The sequence below is a fragment of the Carassius gibelio genome, chromosome A10, assembly GCF_023724105.1.
Source record: "Carassius gibelio isolate Cgi1373 ecotype wild population from Czech Republic chromosome A10, carGib1.2-hapl.c, whole genome shotgun sequence".
Taxonomy (NCBI): Eukaryota; Metazoa; Chordata; class Actinopteri; order Cypriniformes; family Cyprinidae; genus Carassius; species Carassius gibelio.
In genome coordinates this window covers 3,726,474-3,745,107 of record NC_068380.1, presented here as the reverse complement: position 1 = coordinate 3,745,107, position 18,634 = coordinate 3,726,474, and the positions used below count along the sequence as shown (strand labels likewise).

Here is an 18,634-nt window from a genome sequence, read left to right as displayed (position 1 = left end):
AGCGAAGTCAATAAGGAAGTGACTAAAACTGCAATTCATCGACTGGCTGCTTGAGGCTGGCTGCAAAAGGTATTCAGTCCCATAGACTCCCCATGTTAAACTCAAGGGGCAAGGAACTCGACCGGAAGTTGAAGTCGGGTGGGGGCTGCCATCTTTTAGCAGAACTTCACTTGTGTTAGCATTCCCATTGACTCCCATTCATTTTGGCGTCACTTTGACAGCGAATAACTTTACATCTGAGGCGTTTAAAGACTCTGTTTGTCCATTATTTATTTCGAAAGATACACGACAATGTATAAAGGGCTCCATTACCTTCTATGTTACATTATGGCCCCGTATAAACAGTTTTTGTAAAAAATAGGCTAACGATTGCGTCATAACCACTCGGCTCTCTGTCGCATTACCGTACAGACAGGAGGAGAAGCTCGCAGGCAATTAACTTAATATGGCGTACGGGCGTTACATTTTAAAATACTATACAAAATAATTAATCAGATTACTTACTCCTGCTCACTCACGACAAAGAACTCCCCGCTCAAGCTCGCCGTCTCTGCAAGATTAACGATGGCAGTTTGCACACACAGCTACTAGAAGATTTACATCTGCCAGACAGGTTGCTGACGTCGTCAAGCTTCGTTTGAGTCTGCGCGTCAGAAACGGAAGTGCTAAAAAACGCTAAAACTGGGCTTCATTCGTCTAAATTGAGTTCCAATGGGGTCGCTGTGTCCATTTCTTTTACTGTCTATGGTTAAACTGCCCAACTTTACAGCAGAAAAAAACATGTTTACAGCCTGGTTAAAAAAATGATTTTGGTCTATATTGCTAATTTTGCCCTTCATGACAACTGTGAGGGGGGTGAATTTTTTTATAACTCATCCGTTTAAATTATATTAAGCCTTAAAGTTCTGCCTAATTAAGGGCGTGGCCACTTGAGTGACAGGTGGATTGCCGACAATGCCGTCGCGCTAGGTAGGCGTGGCTTCAGCAATCAGCTCCCGCCTTTTTGCCCATGTTTGATTATCAGGGAGAGTCGCGCGGTGACGCGCTGCCAAGATGGCGACTGCCCGCTCTGCACACTTTAGGCTTCAAAACCGCTATTGAAGAGTCTATGGGTGACATCACGAACACTACGTCCGTATTTTTTTACAGTCTATGGTAAAGACACAGAAAACGCGAAGCAGCCGTCACACAACAGACACGAAGCAGAAATGCCACGCTCACGCCACGCAGCCAGTGTGTCACCGGCCTGAGACTCAGGAGGAAAAGTTAGGTAAAATTGATTATCTATCAATAAATGGAGCTTAATGAAAGCACAGACTTTGAGATGATAAATAAATAACGTTACAGTGGTGTCGTCTACTACGTGATACGTTACCCACTTTTAAAAAGCGTGAGGATAAGTAACAACTTCGTTTTGTGTCAGAACCTTCACACTTTCATTCATAAATTCACCCCGTTTGTGTTTGAAAAACAGGGATTGAATCGCGGAAATTGAACTTGCTGTATAAAGCAGAACGTCACGCAATTCGGCCATTTTTGAATGAATAAATCAAAAGTAGAGCATTTAATCAAATCTCGATATGGACTAGTGTCTGTTCAGTGCCGTCGCTCCCTACACACAGATTACGCAATCTGCCTAGGGCACCAACTCCCAGAGGGGGCACTATCCCAGTTGCTCCAAAAAAAAAAAAAAAAACGTCCTCCATTCTCCCATCCGCGCTCGCGACCGCTCGCTCCTCATGTTTGCTTCTGAATGTTCATGATTGATGGATGAACATCTATGCCCGGGTAGAGTACAGCAGCAATCCAGCGAAGAGAAAAGAAAACTAAAAGTAAAAAGTTAGAAAAAAAAAAACCGTCTCTAAAGTTACATGCGATATTGGTATACACTTTTCTAACGTCAGTAGCATTTGAGAAAGAGGGGCACAACAATACAATCCTGCTTATGCACCATTTGGCCAGCAGCGGCCCTGAAGGTGTTGTTATACACGTCTCTGGGAATGTGTGCTACTACACACACACACACACACACACACACACACACACACTGAAGCACGCGTGGTGTTTTCAGCTCTTCACTATATTGATGCATGATGTATGCTACACATGTGCACGTCAGCGCGCTATGAGAAGATTTCGCCATTTCATTTGATAAAACTATCCTCATTCATTCGTATCGTATACACAGACTGACAGAAACAGCAATGTCTTTACAACAACCTGTCAAAATAACATTCTGGTATAACTTTGAAGAAACTCAAACATAAATATAGTACTATTGCACAGTAGAGTATGCTATACTTCAAATATTAGCTAATCATAATAGTTTATTAAAAAACACAGAAACTCTGGTTACAACCCACCAAAATAAAAGTTTGGTCTAACTCAAAGAAATTATGTAAGATATTGCTTAGTAAAATATACTTAAAAAAAGATCTACTAAAACATTATTTTAAAGGAATATCACACAAGTTTTCATAGAAGTTTTAATTTAAATTTGTCAAAACAATAACACCATATTTTTGAGTCTCCCCATCTGTGAATGGCTGTTAAAATCTTGTGTTTCTTATAATAAATTGACATATTGATAACACTGAACCTTTTATAATGCTCTTAATGACATGTTGATGCATACTGTATGCATTAGTGAGTGTGGTGGTGCTTATGGTCACTTATTCCTTATATGAACTGTTTCAAATGCAAGACATGATTGCATGAGATTAAGTTTGTAAATGATAGCCTGTGTCCTTTTGTCGTGTGCACATATATTTATCATCAAACTGTGATAACTGTGACTAAATTCAGTATATACACGTCTGCCATATGTTGCCACCCCTCCAAAATTCCTGCCCCCTTCTCGCCACCCCATCAATATTTTTCTAGATCCGCCCCTGCATGCATGCATCAGTTATTGTGCATCTGCCACAGTAACCTTTCATTGAAGCGTTCAGTCTGTCCCTGATAAGAGGTTTAATGCACACACATACACACTTGGAGGATTGTTATTAATAGAGAGTCTGTAGTTTCAATGCATGCTTGTACCATTTTATTGCACTTATTAGGGAATATTAAAAAAGAAAATGTGGTTTTCAAGTTTTTCATTGGGCAAAAGGTTGTTAAAATCCATCTAAATCCAATGCTAAATATGCAATAATTATTTTGCATGCAGCTTTTATGATATTAAACTAAAATCTTAAATCTAGACTTAAAACTCATCTGTTTAGCTGAATGAGCACTGTGCAATGTCCGAACAGATTGCACTGTATTTTCAATTAATTTTTTTAATGTGAAATTATTTTCTGTTTCTATTTTTAAATTCATTTTAAATAAGTACATTTTTTAAATCATTTTAAAAGTAAAAAAATTGCTTGTTTTATTTTTGTAATTATTTTTCTTCATGATTATTTTACTTTCTTTTATGTAAAGCACTTTGAATCACCATTGTGTATGAAATGTGCTATATAAATAATTAATATTGTAATATCAGGCAAAATAAATATTAATAGTATATTGTTATTCTATTTTGAGGGTGGGGGGGGGGGGGTATGGAAAAGGTGGTTTTATTATTTGTAGGTTTTCTTATTTTTATTTGTTGCATTTTCATTGCATTATGTATTTTAAATTGCCAACCATTTCTGTTCGGTCTAAATTATAGTTCCTCTGGTTTCCTTTATTTTATTTATTTTGAACGGTATTTAAAATTTTATTGGATTATACATTTAAAAAAAAAAATATATATATATATATATATATATATATATATATTATTAATATTAATTTGTTTTTCTAAATGTATAATGCAATAAAATTTTAAATACCGTACAAAATAAAAAAAAAAACTGAATAATACATTTACTGAATATTTTCTCTCCCTCAGATCATCTGAGATCAGGATTAGTTTGTTTGGAGAAATGTAGCATTGCATCAGTGTCTCGCCAATGGATGTGAATGGGTGCCGTCAGAAAAGAGTCCAAAGGGTAAGAGAATATTGAGCAGGTTTAACTTATTTTGTTTTATTAATTTTTTGTACAGCTGCTTTTGTAAGAATCTATTGATCTGGTTGATATATGACTCCTCTTCTCTCATGTTTTTTGAAGAACAGCCGATGTTTACTGGTTCTGTGGTTAAAGTACATGATATCGAAATGCTTTCTATTCCTCTGTGTCTCATTAAAACTCCCGGATGAAGCTTTTCCTTCAGTGTCAACACCATCGAGACTAATGAGGGAATAGATCAGAGTTCATGATTGCTCATATCTCAGAATTAAGACACAATATCAGGATGAGACTAAGTGCTATTTAAACTATTAATAAAGTGGATAATAATGTGTTTGATGTACATAGAGCACCCAGAAATATGAATGAGGTGCGCCATTAAAATGTCATTTTATTCATTTGAATTCATTTATTTTACACTATAAAGCAGTTCTCTTTAATAGGACATATGTAAGATGCTGTTGTTTTACGGCACTTAATCATTTCTTTAAATATGTTTTCTGTGGTCGCACACACATTTTTAATGCTTACATAATTTTAAGAAATGTTATGAATAATAAACTAAAACTTTTTGATTCATTTCACTGTGACATCAATATCTGTTATAGTTAATAAAGAAAAATGTTTGCAGTAAATAACAAAAGTTTGGAAAGTATAAAAAGTATCTGTTGAAATAACAATTTTATGCAGTATTTCAATTATTATTTTAAAAGTTACTATTTATCAGAATTAATAAAGATTTAATGCAATAGTTAAATATTTTAATTATAATAAATACAATAATGTAATAATTATCAGGATTATAATACAAACATATTATAAATATGTTATAAATGACATATTTTAACTAAATATATTTAAATATTTAAATTATTAATAGGTTTTACCAATTTAATTATTAAATAAACAATAACAATTTAAAAATAATTAAATTTTTATTGAAATTAATACACATTTTATGTAATAAAATTGCAATATTCAAATTATTATTGGAAAAATTACTATTGGAAAATTGTTATTAAATATTAATATTAGAATTAATAAAATGTTTAATACAATATTTATTATTGAAATAATTGCATTGAATATTTATCAGAATTAATTCAAATTGTAATGCAGTATTATTCATATTTTATATGCATTTAAATATTTAAGTTATTAATAATAATTATTAAAAATATATAAAAAAATATATATTGGAATTTAATTAAATATTTAAATTATTAGAATAATAATTTTATATTTATCAGAATTAATACAAATGTTAATTCAATATTTAAATTATTGAAATAATTTATATTTATTAGACTTAATGCTGCTATTATTTTTGTGAACATTAATACTTAAATTGTTATTCAAATAGTAATATTAGAATCAATAAACATTTTAACACAATATTTACTTAGGTTATTATTAAAATAATAATTTATTATCAGAATTAAATCAAATTGTAATGCAATATTTAAACATATTTAACTAAATATATGTTTTATATATATGTAAATATTTAAATTAATAATAATAATTATTACAAATTTATTTAATTTTTTTTTATAATTATTGAAATCAATAAACATTTTAATTTAATATTTAAATCATTAGAAAATAATTTCATATTTATCAGAATTAATAAAAATTCTAATTATTTATTTATTACATTATATTTATTAGAAGTAATGCTGTCATATGTCCTGTGAACATTAATATTTAAATTGTTATTAAAATAGCAATATTAGAATCAAAACTAATTTTAATGCGTTTAGTTATTGAAATGATTATTAAAATAATTTAATATTAATGTTTTGTCATTTCTGCTGGGAACATTAAGCTGACTCAAACTCACTTGCCTTTTTTTTCAGTAAAATATCAGATGTTTTCAAATGAAACATGTTTATTGAAACGCATCATTTCTCAGTCTAATGTGCGATCATGGACAGGTTTCTGGGAGAGTAGGTGGTAAAGGAGTCATCGACAGGTTTTATGACAGAAACTGGCCTCGGTGTGAGAGGAACACACCCTGATCATAAACACTGAGCTGATAAGAGGGTCTAAAGGACGCGAGCCGGACTCAAACGGAGCTAGTCGTTGCTGGAGCTTCACTGGACCGAACCCTGTCCAATCTGAACAATCCCATCATGAGGAGATCGACTCTGTGTGTCCTGCTGGTGCTTCTGGGCTTCGGAGGAGTTTCTGCTTCATCAGAGAGTGAGTTCTGACAGACCTCGTCATTTCTGTCTCTTCTGCAGTTATTCTACACTTTACAGGAAGTGTCTGTTCTGCATTAAATGTGTTGATAATAATTCTAATAGACATGTTGTTGCCTTTTGCAATTAATGCACTGCAGTTCAGAAGTTTGGCATAGAAAAACTTTACTTTTACTCTTTAAAGTAATGTATTTGATCTGTTTTCAAATCTTTTTATTTAAAGAGTCTAAATGACTGTTCTATGACGACCTGTAACTTGTCAAAGCTACACGTTTCGATCACATTACCGTGATCTGTGTTTGAGGACCATATGTGAATTTCCTGAAAGGCCATCAAGGAAGTGAAACCAAGTTTATTAAAGTTAATTTACAATATGCACACATTTATTTTAAATCTTATGCCTAATGTGATGAGAATGGATCTGATTGAGCTGTTTGCGTAATTATTTAATTATTTTGTAATTATTGTTTTTAATATTTAAATAATTTAGGTATTAAAGCAATAGTTTGTTTAAAAAAATTAAATCAACTTTATTGTCAAGCACAGAACAAACATTTGTCATATTTTAATAAATATAACAATTACAATTTTTTACTAAATAAAATCACCTTTATTGTCAAATACAGAGCAATTTTTTCAATATTTAAATTATTATTAAATTAATTTGTTGAAAAAATATTCCAATGCAGAACAAATATTTAAGTATTTACGTTGTTATTAAAATTATATAAAAAAATAAAATATTTATTGTCAAATACAGAACAAATATTTAAATATTTGAATTATTATTCAAATATTTTGTTTTAAAAACTAAAATCAGCTGTCAAATAAAAAAACAAATATTTAATTGCTTAAATTATTATTAAAATGATGAAAATGTATTTTAAAAAATAAAATGCAACTTTGTCAAATACAGAACAAATATTAAAGTATATACTTATTTATTAAAATAATGTAAACAATTTAAAAACAATTTGTTGTTAAATACAGAACAATTATTATAAAAATATTTTGTTTCAAAAACTAAAATCAGCTTTGTCAAATACAGAACAAATATTTTAATTTTTAAAATAATATTATTGAGTTAAAAAAAAGAACAACTTAACTGTATAATACAAGACAAATATTATAATGCATTTAAGTAGAAGCTTTAAAAGCTGTGTCCAAATGCTTGAGATAATAATGAGTTGTTTCTGTTTTTTGTTTTGTTTTTCAGGCCCCCGGTGTACAGATCCCAAAGATGTAGGACAAGGAGATGAAAAGCTGTTGAAGTTTTTCTATGATCCGCAGAAAGAGCTCTGTGTCCCGTTCTTCTTTAAAGGCCAAGGTGGCAACAGCAACCGCTTCAACAGCGTTAAAGAGTGTGTGAAAGCATGCTCGCCCAAAGCTCACGAGATCTACCCGGATGACGGTAAAACAATCAACAAGTGTGCATCTTATCTGATGATTTGAGATGAGTGAAGTGAGGTTTTATTGTTCATGCTCTCTCCCTCGTGTCCATCAGATAAGGTCTGCTCTCTGCCAAAGGACGAAGGTGACTGCTTCGCTTCGATTCCGAAGTATTACTACGACAATACAGAGAAGATGTGCCTTATGTTCTTGTACAGAGGCTGCAATGGAAACGGCAACCGTTTTGTTTCTCGAGAGGATTGTCAGGCTATGTGTGGTGGTGAGTTCAATTCTCATTTGTCATCAGCACTTGTTTACACAGAACAGGTTTCTAAAAAAGTAAAAGAAGAAACTGCTGTCACCGTTGCAGACAGTAAGGTACAAAAGCTAAAAGGTACAACTCATTTCCTCTGTTTTTGTAGCTAATGTAACGCCCCAGTGACCCATTTTATACCTTTTGTACCTTTTTTCTGAGAGTGTATGAGTTAATAATCAAACCCTCAGTTTCACTGGAAGTTTATTAGTTCTTTAGTTAGTGTATTTACAACAGGTGTATGAAAGGTTGTTTTGTTTTGTTTTCTTTGATGTGGTTGTAAGTTATGACTTAATAACTGATCTTGTTCTGTTCTTTACATCAACTGATGCATGTTACTGCAAAATGCTTCCCTGTTTCAAACCATCTTTTGGTCAAATATGGATTAACCCCCCCAAAATAAAATAAAATAAAGATTAACCCAACAGTTGGGTTTGTTCATGTTTGACCCAACTTAGCATTTTTTAAAAGTGAGATAAAGCCTCATTTTAGATGCACAAAGAACAACATGTCCTAAACATTACTGCTTTAAAAAAAAATTAATAAAAAAAATTAGACTGTAAGCTTGAGCTTTTTGAGTCAACTGTGAAAATAATGACTTGGAGTAGCAAAGAGCTTTTCTAATTCAAATTATTTATAATTTTATTTTATTTTAGGAAGTGACCCGGGGACACATTAAATGTATCAAAAGTGTCAGCGAAGAATGTTACAAAAGATTCTGTTTTCAAATGAATGCTGCTCTTTTGAACTTTCAACAACTTTAGAACTTTGGAACATCAAAGAATCCTGACAAAAATCAAATGTATCAGTTTCCACACAGACATCAACCGTTTCAACATTGCATTGGGAATAATACTCAGAAATGTCTCTTGAGCAACAACTGATTTTAACATGTTAACATAGATTCACACAGAAAAAAAGAGTTTGAGCAGCTTGTTCGGTGACGGAGTGTGTGTTCATCTGTTGTCCTCTAGAGGTCAGTCAGTCTGTTGTAAATATATATGAATGTTTTTTTACAGCACGATCCGGACGGCTGCTGGGAGACCTGCCAAACCCCGATGAGAAGACTGTTAATGCAGGTACAGTTTCTTATATTTAATTGCTGCCGCTGTTGTGGTTTGACATAAAAGCTCTGCTGATGCTTGAGCTGCACGTTTCATCATTCATTACATCAGTGCATTGAAAAAAGCCTTTATCCAAGAGTTCATAACCATGTTTTGATCAGGTATTTTTCCTCTCTCAGGGCTGATTGTGGGAGTTTTGGGTGGGATTGTGTTCGCTGGTGCTGTCATTTCTGCGATTGTAGTGTTTGTGCTCCAGAAGTAAGTATCTATCTATATATATATATAGCAATATACAATATAAAGTATCTAAAATATATCTTTTCATTCATAGAAAAAGCAAGAAAGCAGAACGAAAGCCAGTGCCGACGTCTGATATCGAAATGAAATAGATATTTCTTCACACAATTTGTTTGTACATACCTTACTAGTGCTTTTGTACATCATGTTTGAACAGTTATTGAGCAATCGGGTTAAATGATAAATATTGATGTCTATGATAAACTAGTGATGTAAAGCAGTTTAATACTAAAAGCAATCCTGTTTTGTTTTATATATGGCAGCAGTTTCACAGATGTACCTGATCAAAGATGATGTAACAAACAAATCATTACTTTTCTGTGTTTTATATTGTTTTTTTAAAGAGATATTGTATTAATACAATAAATCATACATTAATACAATTGTATTTGTTTAGTTTTTTTATATTTAATATATGTAATAAAATATAAAATTGTATTTATAATACAATACATTGTATTAATTATATAATATTTAATATTAATAATGGATTAGATTCAAATAAAGAAGCAGAAGCATATATATGTATGTATGTGTGTGTGTATATATATATATATATATATATATATATATATATATATATATATATATATATATATATATATATACTAAATTTGTATGTATATAATTATTTTAAAGTTGTGCTTTTGTAAAATGCAGATGGATCCAGATGGATTTTTTTTACATCACTTTCCATTTTTCACAGAATTAATATTAAATATATTAAATCAAATGTTTATTTTATGTATTAAATATAAGTCATATTTTATTTTTACTATTCATTTTTTATATATTAAAATATATGTGATATTCACTAGCATATATTTAAAATTCAATATTTCATAATATATTGAATATGATATATTTTAAATAAATAGCATCTAATCTCAAATTTAAAAAAAACTTAAAACTAATACTAATAGCATTAATCCTAAACCTGAAATGATTCAGTATCATTTTAAATATATGATATTATATTTAATAAAATGTATTGAATACTATTATAAATAATACTTTTATTATAAATACTATATTTGTATGTATATTATCGTTTTAAAGTGGTGCATGTGTTAAATGCAGATGGCAGGCAAAAATAAGAGATCGGACTGATTCAAGCACAAGTCATTGATCAGGTCATGGTGGAATTGTCTCATTTACTCCTGTGAGGTCCCAGTCACATGACCATCATCCAACCAATGATGATGTTTCCAGAAAACACAGTACAGGTTATAAGATTCATTAACCTGTAGTGCAGAACTAGTGTAACAGGTAATAGTGTGACGCGTGGAGAAAATGCCAACGGTTAAATGTTCTCCCACTGAAAAACATTGATCCTCCATTAATCTGAATGTGTGGTGGCTACAGACTCACTTCAGATGTTCTCAATTTAAATACAGCATTTTTTTTATTTTTTTATTAAGTTTTTTTAGGTGTGCCTTTTTAATTTTTTATAAATGTTTATATTTTATATATATTTTTTTAGTAATTTCAGAACTTCAGCTTAAACACGTTTATTTTTTTTGCCAAGCCAACGTTGCTTATTAATGTTTAAGTCATCTTTTAATTATATTTTCTATTATTCCAGCTTTAGTTTCAACTCTTAAAAGCATTTTATTAGTTTTAGTTAATTATAACAACTTTATTTATTACAGGAATGAGAGGATTTTGTAAAGATATATACACTGTCTGCTGTTCAGAATTCAGTGAGATTTTTTAATTGTGTTTTGAGGAAGTTTGTTCTGCTCATCAAGGCTGCATTTATTTCTTCAGAAATTCAGAGAGAAAAAAACTAATATTAATATTACCATTTAAAATAATGGTTTTCTATTTCAATATTTTATTTTTTTTTTCATTTTTTTTTTTTTTACAAACTATGATACTTTTTTCAGGATTATTTGATGGATAAAGTCTTATATAACAATATAAATCTTTTTATCAATTTAAAATCCTTGCTGAATTGCAGCATTATTTTATTAATTAAATTTATAAAAATTCCTATTTATTAAAAAAAAAAAAGAATTAATTACCGACGTCACAGTTTTGAACGACAGATATTATATTGTTACAAAATATTTTTATTTTAAATAAATGCTGTTCTTTTTAGCTATTCATTCATCAGAGAATTCTGAAAAAAAAGTAGCACAGGATAAAAAAAATAATAAATGAAAGCAGCAGAACTGTTTCCAGTATTATTAATAAATAATAAATCAGAATGATTTCTAAAGGATCACGTGTCATTGAAAACTGGAGTAATGATGCAAAAAAAAAATACAGCTTTGATCTCAGAAATAAATTTCAGTTTAAAGTATATTTAAATTAAAAAAAATGTTTTTTAATTGCAATAATATTTCACAATATTACAGTTTTTTTCTGTATTTTTAATTAAATAAATGCAGGCTTGATGAGCAGAAGAGACTTCTGTAAAAACATTAAATATCTTACCCAACCCAAACTCTTAAACAGCAGTGTAAGGGGTTAAACGATGCCAGAATTTTAATTTAGGGTGAACTGTTGTGATGAAAGGGTTAATGATAGTTGTGTGTGTGTGTGAGCTGAGGGCGGGGAGAGAGAGAGAGAGAGAGAGAGAGAGTCTGCTGAATCAGCAGCTGTGTGACCCGACAGATCCTGGATAGAAGCATGAAAACAGCAGCTTGTTGTTTGGTGATGTGACACCGTTTTAATCTCACGAACAACATCAGAGACGAGAGATGGAGGAGAAGCTGCCTGAAGATCTGGCGAGTCTCTCCGAGCTGGAAGAGAAAAGTTTGCTGGAGGTTTTGACTGGACGCTTCACACACGACCTCATCTATGTGAGTAAAGCACATCTCAGAAATACAACACATGATTCAAACAACCAGCTCAGATGTTCTCCACTGCCTCTGTGTACATCACTGAGATATGACTACCTGAATTCATATTTACAGACCTATGTAGGGGACATCTTGGTGGCTATTAACCCGTTTAAATATCTGTCAATTTATGAAAAAGAGGTAAGTGTTTCTTTAGCTACAAAAGAAGATTTGTGAGCAGTAAGCATGTTTAAATCAGTGGCTGAACTGGTCTCCTGTGCAGGTGTCTGAGCAGTACAAGTGCCATGAGAAGAAGTCTTTGCCTCCTCATATATTTGCTGTGGCGGACCGGGCGTATCAGTCCATGATGGGACGTCTGGCCACGGGACCCAGGAACCAGTGTATCGTGATCAGGTTTGTGTTGGGAGTAAATCATTCAGCAGAACCACTGGTTTCTCTAGGAACGCTTGTCTGAGGGGTTTTTTGACTCTAGAGGGTCTGTACAGTAGGAGATTTTCTTTGGTTTGGTTTTTTTCAGTGAGGCATGTATAGACAAGACCAGCATTCCCTTTTTAGACACATCAGACGAGTCCTGGTGTCAGTGTCATTTCATAAAAACACTGCCTTTCCACCATAGAATAAAAAAAAAATATATATATATATATATATATATATATATATATATATATATACTTTATTTTTTTTTGCAATTGTGAGGTCATATCTCACATTTTTGACTCTTCTTCTCAGAACTGTGAGTTTACATCACGCAGCTGTGAGTTATAAACTCACAACTTTGAGTTACACTTTTGCGAGAAAATGTAAAATATATAATGATTAAAGTAATTTTTATTTACTTTTATATATTAATAAATAAATGTTATATATATATATGTATATATATATATATGTATATATATATGTATATGTATATATATATATATATAAATAATTTATTTCTCTAAAAACAAAATTGCAAGACATCAAATCAGAATTCTGAGGGGAAAAAAGTCAGAATTATGCAGAATTAATAGAGAAAATGTAATCAGGATTGTGTTCAAATATAATTATAATAATGATGTAAAATATATAATGATTAAAGTAATTATATTTATTTACTTTTAAATATTAATAAATAAATTATAGGGGAAAATAATGAGGAGGAAAAAGTCATAGAACTCACAGTTCCGAATTTAAATCTCACAATTCCGAATTCTATTTTTTTTTTTTTTTTTTTTTGCGATGGAATAAAAAATAAAAAGGTGAATGTGACATTTTATCGCGCAAGTTTATGTCTCACAATTACGACATTTCTTTGCAGAATTATGTGTTAATAGTTTATATCTTGCAGTGATGACTTTTTCAGAGAATCTCGAGCAATATATGTCAGTTCTGAGTTCATATCTTAATAAGTTTTTTTTTTTGTTTTTGTTTTTTTTCACAATTGTGAAAAATATCAGAATTGTGAGATATAAACTCAAAATTGCAAGAAAAAAATGTAATTTAAGCGTTAATCAAAACTGGTTTAAGTATATATCTGTTATGACTTTCAAGCTGTCAGGTGAGAATTCTGTCAAGATGAACTGAGAAAGTTTCAGATACATTTTAGTTCCTGGATTCCTCCATAACTTAATAGCGTGGTTGATAGCTGTTCTCGTTGTGGTGTCATATTTAAGGTCTTTCCTGTGTGAAAGCTTCCTCTGAGACTCTGCACTGCTTTACCGTCAGCAAGGTTGGCTTAATGTATTTGTCAGAATTGGAGCCTCGTGGTAATTTCTCAGTTGCTATTCAAGTCAAGTCAAGTCTCCTTTATTTATATAGTGCTTTAAACAAAATACATTGCGTCAAAGCAACTGAACAACATTCATTAAGAAAACAGTGTATCAATAATGTAAAATGATAGTTAAAGGCAGTTCATCATTGAATTCAGTGATGTCATCTCTGTTCAGTTAAATAGTGTCTGTGCATTTATTTGCAATCAAGTAAACGATATCGCTGTAGATGGAGTGACCCCAACTAAGCAAGCCAGAGGCGACAGCGGCAAGGAACCGAAACTCCATCGGTGACAGAATGGAGAAAAAAACCTTGGGAGAAACCAGGCTCAGTTGGGGGTCAGTTCTCCTCTGACCAGACGAAACCAGTAGTTCAATTCCAGGCTGCAGCAAAGTCAGATTGTGCAGAAGAATCATCTGTTTCCTGTGGTCTTGTCCTGGTGCTCCTCTGAGACAAGGTCTTTACAGGGGATCTGTATCTGGGGCTCTAGTTGTCCTGGTCTCCGCTGTCTTTCAGGGATGTAGAGGTCCTTTCTAGGTGCTGATCCACCATCTGGTCTGAATACGTACTGGATCTGGTGGCTACGGTGACCTCGGAATAAGAGAGAAACAGACTAATATTAGCGTAGATGCCATTCTTCTAATGATGTAGCAAGTACATCGGGTGTTATGGGAAGTTTTCCGGTTTACCTAATTAATGCAGCCTAAAAATCCTTTAACGGATTTGGATATTAAAAGCATATTAGTATGTTATGTGTAAACCAGGTTAAAGAGATGGGTCTTTAATCTAGATTTAAACTGCAAGAGTGTGTCTGCCTCCCGAACAATGTTAGGTAGGTAATTCCAGAGTTTAGGCGCCAAACAGGAAAAGGATCTGTCGCGCGCAGTTGATTTTGATATTCTAGGTATTATCAAATTACCTGAGTTTTGAGAACGCTAGTGAATGGAGCAGTGCAAGCAGACCATCAGAAGACAGAAAGTTGACCGTCTCTGGGCAACATGCTTCTCTGATCATGTGAACAGTAAAGCCACAACCCTCAGAGAAGCCCAGTGCTTTTAACGCGTGCGATGACAACATGCCTGTGTCATCGATAATTAATCATGCTGCTAGATTTGGAAAGACGGGCTGATGTTTGATGTCGTAATGTTAGTGTAGCTCCCAAGAATATATATACTGACTCTAAAATGAGAGCAGAGGTCATGCACCTTTTTGTGACTAATATTGATTAGTTCTAGACGTTGGATTGTGGGTGGATCTCTTAAAAAAACCTCAAGAACAATTTTGGATCATACTGTAAACAATTTTGCATTGTAAAAATTATACTTTTTGTACCATTACGATTTAAATAGATAGATAGATGGATGGATGGATGGATGGATAAACACAATATAGATAGATAGATAGATAGATAGATAGATAGATAGATAGATAGATAGATAGATAGATAGATACTAGATAGATGGATGGATGGATTGATGGATGATAGATAGATACTAGATGGATGGATGGATGGATGGATGGATACTAGATGGATGGATGGATGGATGGATGGATGATAGATAGATACTAAATGGATGGATGGATGGATGGATGATAGATAGATACTAGATGGATGGATGGATGGATGGATGGATACTAGATGGATGGATGGATGGATGATAGATAGATACTAGATAGATGGATGGATGGATGGATGGATGGATGATAGATAGATACTAGATGGATGGATGGATGGATGGATGGATAGATGGATGGATGGATGATAGATAGATAGATACTAGATGGATGGATGGATGGATGGATGGATGGATGATAGATACTAGATAGATGGACGGATGGATGGATGGATGGATAATAGATAGATACTAGATGGATGGATGGATGATAGATAGATAATAGATAGATGGATGGATGGATATATACTAGATGGATGGATGGATTGATGATAGATAGATACTAGATGGATGATAGATAGATACTAGATAGATGGATGGATGGATATATACTAGATGGATGGATGGATGATAGATAGATAATAGATAGATGGATGGATGGATGGATAGATACTAGATAGATAATAGATGGATGGATGGATGGATAGATACTAGATAGATGGATGGATGGATGGATGGATAGATAGATACTAGATAGATGGATGGATGATAGATAGATAATAGATAGATGATGGATGATAGATAGATAATAGATAGATGGATGGATGGATGGATGGATAGATACTAGATGGATGGATGGATGGATGATAGATAGATACTAGATGGATGGATGATAGATAGATAATAGATAGATGGATGGATGGATGGATGGATGATAGATAGATACTAGATAGATGGATGGATGGATGATAGATAGATAATAGATAGATGGATGGATGATAGATAGATAATAGATAGATGGATGGATGGATGGATGGATAGATACTAGATGGATGGATGGATGGATGATAGATAGATACTAGATGGATGGATGATAGATAGATAATAGATAGATGGATGGATGGATGGATGGATAGATACTAGATGGATAGATGGATAGATGGATGGATGGATAGATACTAGATAGATGGATGGATGGATGGATGGATAGATAAATACAATATAGATGGATGGATGGATGGATAGATAGATACTAGATAGATGGATGGATGGATGGATGGATAGATAGATACAAGATGAAACTGAAAAGTAAAACATCTGTGTGTGTAATGTTTTGAATGTTTTTTAAAGTTGACGTGTTTCTGTTTGCTCTTTGACCTCTGTGAACCAGTGTTTGTTTCTCTGCAGCGCTCACAGTCTGATGCTGTATGTTGTATTGATCTCTGTCCCGCAGCGGTGAGAGCGGCGCGGGGAAAACTGAGAGCACAAAACTGCTGCTGAAACACATCATGGAGCTGTGCAAGGCCAACTCACAGCTGGAGCAGCAGATCCTGCAGGTACGGCACTCATTTGAATACAGCCACCAGGTTTACACAGAATAGACTTCAACCAGAAGTGATTGCGTGCTGCGTTCAGGTGGTCGGGGTTTGATTTACACACAGGAAGGTGAAACTAGCCCCACCCTCGAGGCCACTGCTCGTCTGTGTGTTAAAGGCACATGTGTGGTTTCTGACATATTCAAATGGTGGGTATATGGGGTGTGTTTAATTTGTTTGTTATAATATGTTTTTGGAAACGGCTTAAAGAGCCCATGATATTAGACTTGGACTTTTACGGCTTGTAGTGCATGCATGTCTGTTTGGGTTGAGGTCGTCTCAGGGTTTCTGCAAGTATCTAAAAGCTCTTAAAAATATCTTAAAAGGGTCTTAATTCACCCTTTCAGAAATTAAGGCCTTGAAAAGGTGTTAAATCAGAGCAGAAAAGTCTTAAATTCATAGTCATGGCTTTAGATGTTGCATACAGTGCAAAAACAAAAATAAAAACATTTATATTCATGCATTTAGCAGATGCTTTTTTTTATCCAAAGCGACTTCAGGCTATGTAAAAAAGAATATTTTCTTTAGTATTTTTGTTTTATTTTCCAATACAAATACCTAAACATCATTAAATCAAGATACATTTGCTTGATATGCAAAATAACGATATGAAGTCTTGTTTTTGCACAAAATGATGAGTTTATGATTAAAACAAGAATGTCAATGGGGAGTTACGTTAATGTTTTTGAACCCATTGGTAGAAATTATTTCTTGCTTTAATACAAAACTTAGTTTATTTTGACTGATTTAAAAAAAAAAGTGTTGTTATCTTCTGTCTTTTGCAATTCTTTTTTATTGATTTAAAAATGTTTAGACATTTGCATTGGAAAGCAAGACAAAATACAAAGGAAGTACATCTTTTTTGCAGTGTCATCAGAAGGTACAGTAAAAGTTAATTTAATATCAAATATCATGTTTATTTTGTAAAATGTAATGCAAATCTGTATGAAGCTGTATTTTCAACCTTTAAAGTGTTAAACGTGTATTGATAAATTAGGTACCCTTTAATTTGTTCCTTAAATGTTCTTTAAATGGTCTTTAAATGGTCTTGGAAAAAGTCTTAATATTCCTTCATGAAACCTAGAGAAACCCTGCATCTTCATTCTAGTGTAAAACTAAAAGATTAAGCAGATATGCATATGCAAAAATGGTTTCTTCCAGGAAAATGCCTAATGAAACTGATTGCTCATCTTGCAGTTGAGGCGTTTTTATCCAATCAAATGTGCTTTAAATGAGAAAATCCATATATAATAATAATAATAATAAATAGCAAATCAGGCTGTTTTAGGCTGTTTAAAAAAGTCACACCAGTGGGTAAACAGAGAAATGTATCGCCTGAATGCACTGCAAGTCGTTTTGGATGAAAGCATCTGCTAAATGCACAAATGTAAATGTATACCCCAGTGACTTAAGCCTGGTTTTGTGGTCAAGAGTCACATATGTGGGTGCGACAGCAATATTTTAGTATTTTGAGGTCTCGGTTTAGTTTGAGGAACAGATGTTCATGGTAGAGGTTATTTCTGTTTGTTCCCAGTACAGTCTAGTGTTGTGATTTCATGGGAATTGGCATCGTTCTTATCTTTGACCCTCTGACCCGCTCAGATCTGTAATTATAGGCCGTAGACGATCCTATAAAACACATTTCCAAGCTATAATATGCTAATATTCATCATGTCTGCCACTGCTCCAATGTAAGCATAACAAAACACCATTGCACACGTCGCGTCTTTTGGTCTTTAGCAGCAGGTTGGCTAACTTTAATATCGATTGCAATACGTAGTCAGAAATGTGTCAGGTTTGATTGTTCAATAAACACCAGGT

At 32.7% G+C, this 18,634-nt stretch overlaps 2 protein-coding genes across 2 annotated transcripts in view; both read left to right on the top strand.

Moving 5' to 3' along the window:
* The first annotated feature begins 1,215 nt into the window (after positions 1–1,215).
* LOC128020864 (boophilin-H2) lies at positions 1,216–9,645 on the top strand. Its single transcript, XM_052607624.1, has 8 exons — positions 1,216–1,270; positions 3,878–3,977; positions 5,933–6,200; positions 7,416–7,610; positions 7,704–7,868; positions 8,921–8,980; positions 9,145–9,223; positions 9,297–9,645. Exons 3-8 carry the CDS (start codon positions 6,131–6,133, stop codon positions 9,352–9,354), a joined length of 627 nt encoding a protein of 208 aa, XP_052463584.1. The 5' UTR covers positions 1,216–1,270; positions 3,878–3,977; positions 5,933–6,130; the 3' UTR covers positions 9,355–9,645.
* Positions 9,646–11,871: 2,226 nt separating this feature from the next.
* LOC128020863 (myosin-IIIb-like) overlaps positions 11,872–18,634 on the top strand; it is a 44,205-nt gene continuing 37,442 nt past the window's right edge. Inside the window, exons 1-4 of the mRNA XM_052607623.1 lie at positions 11,872–12,072; positions 12,187–12,252; positions 12,335–12,465; positions 16,672–16,774. Coding sequence (XP_052463583.1) covers positions 11,971–12,072; positions 12,187–12,252; positions 12,335–12,465; positions 16,672–16,774 — 402 coding nt within the window. The 5' untranslated portion in view covers positions 11,872–11,970. The remainder of the gene's footprint in view (positions 12,073–12,186; positions 12,253–12,334; positions 12,466–16,671; positions 16,775–18,634) is intronic.

Excerpts from the sequence above, each read along its gene's own strand:
- LOC128020864 (XM_052607624.1), top strand. The coding sequence starts at position 6,131 with ATGAGGAGATCGACTCTGTGTGTCCTGCTGGTGCTTCTGGGCTTCGGA. Across the intron at positions 7,869-8,920 it reads TTGTCAGGCTATGTGTGGTG|CACGATCCGGACGGCTGCTG; the intron begins GTGAGTTCAATT and ends GTTTTTTTACAG. Across the intron at positions 9,224-9,296 it reads GTAGTGTTTGTGCTCCAGAA|AAAAAGCAAGAAAGCAGAAC; the intron begins GTAAGTATCTAT and ends TTTCATTCATAG.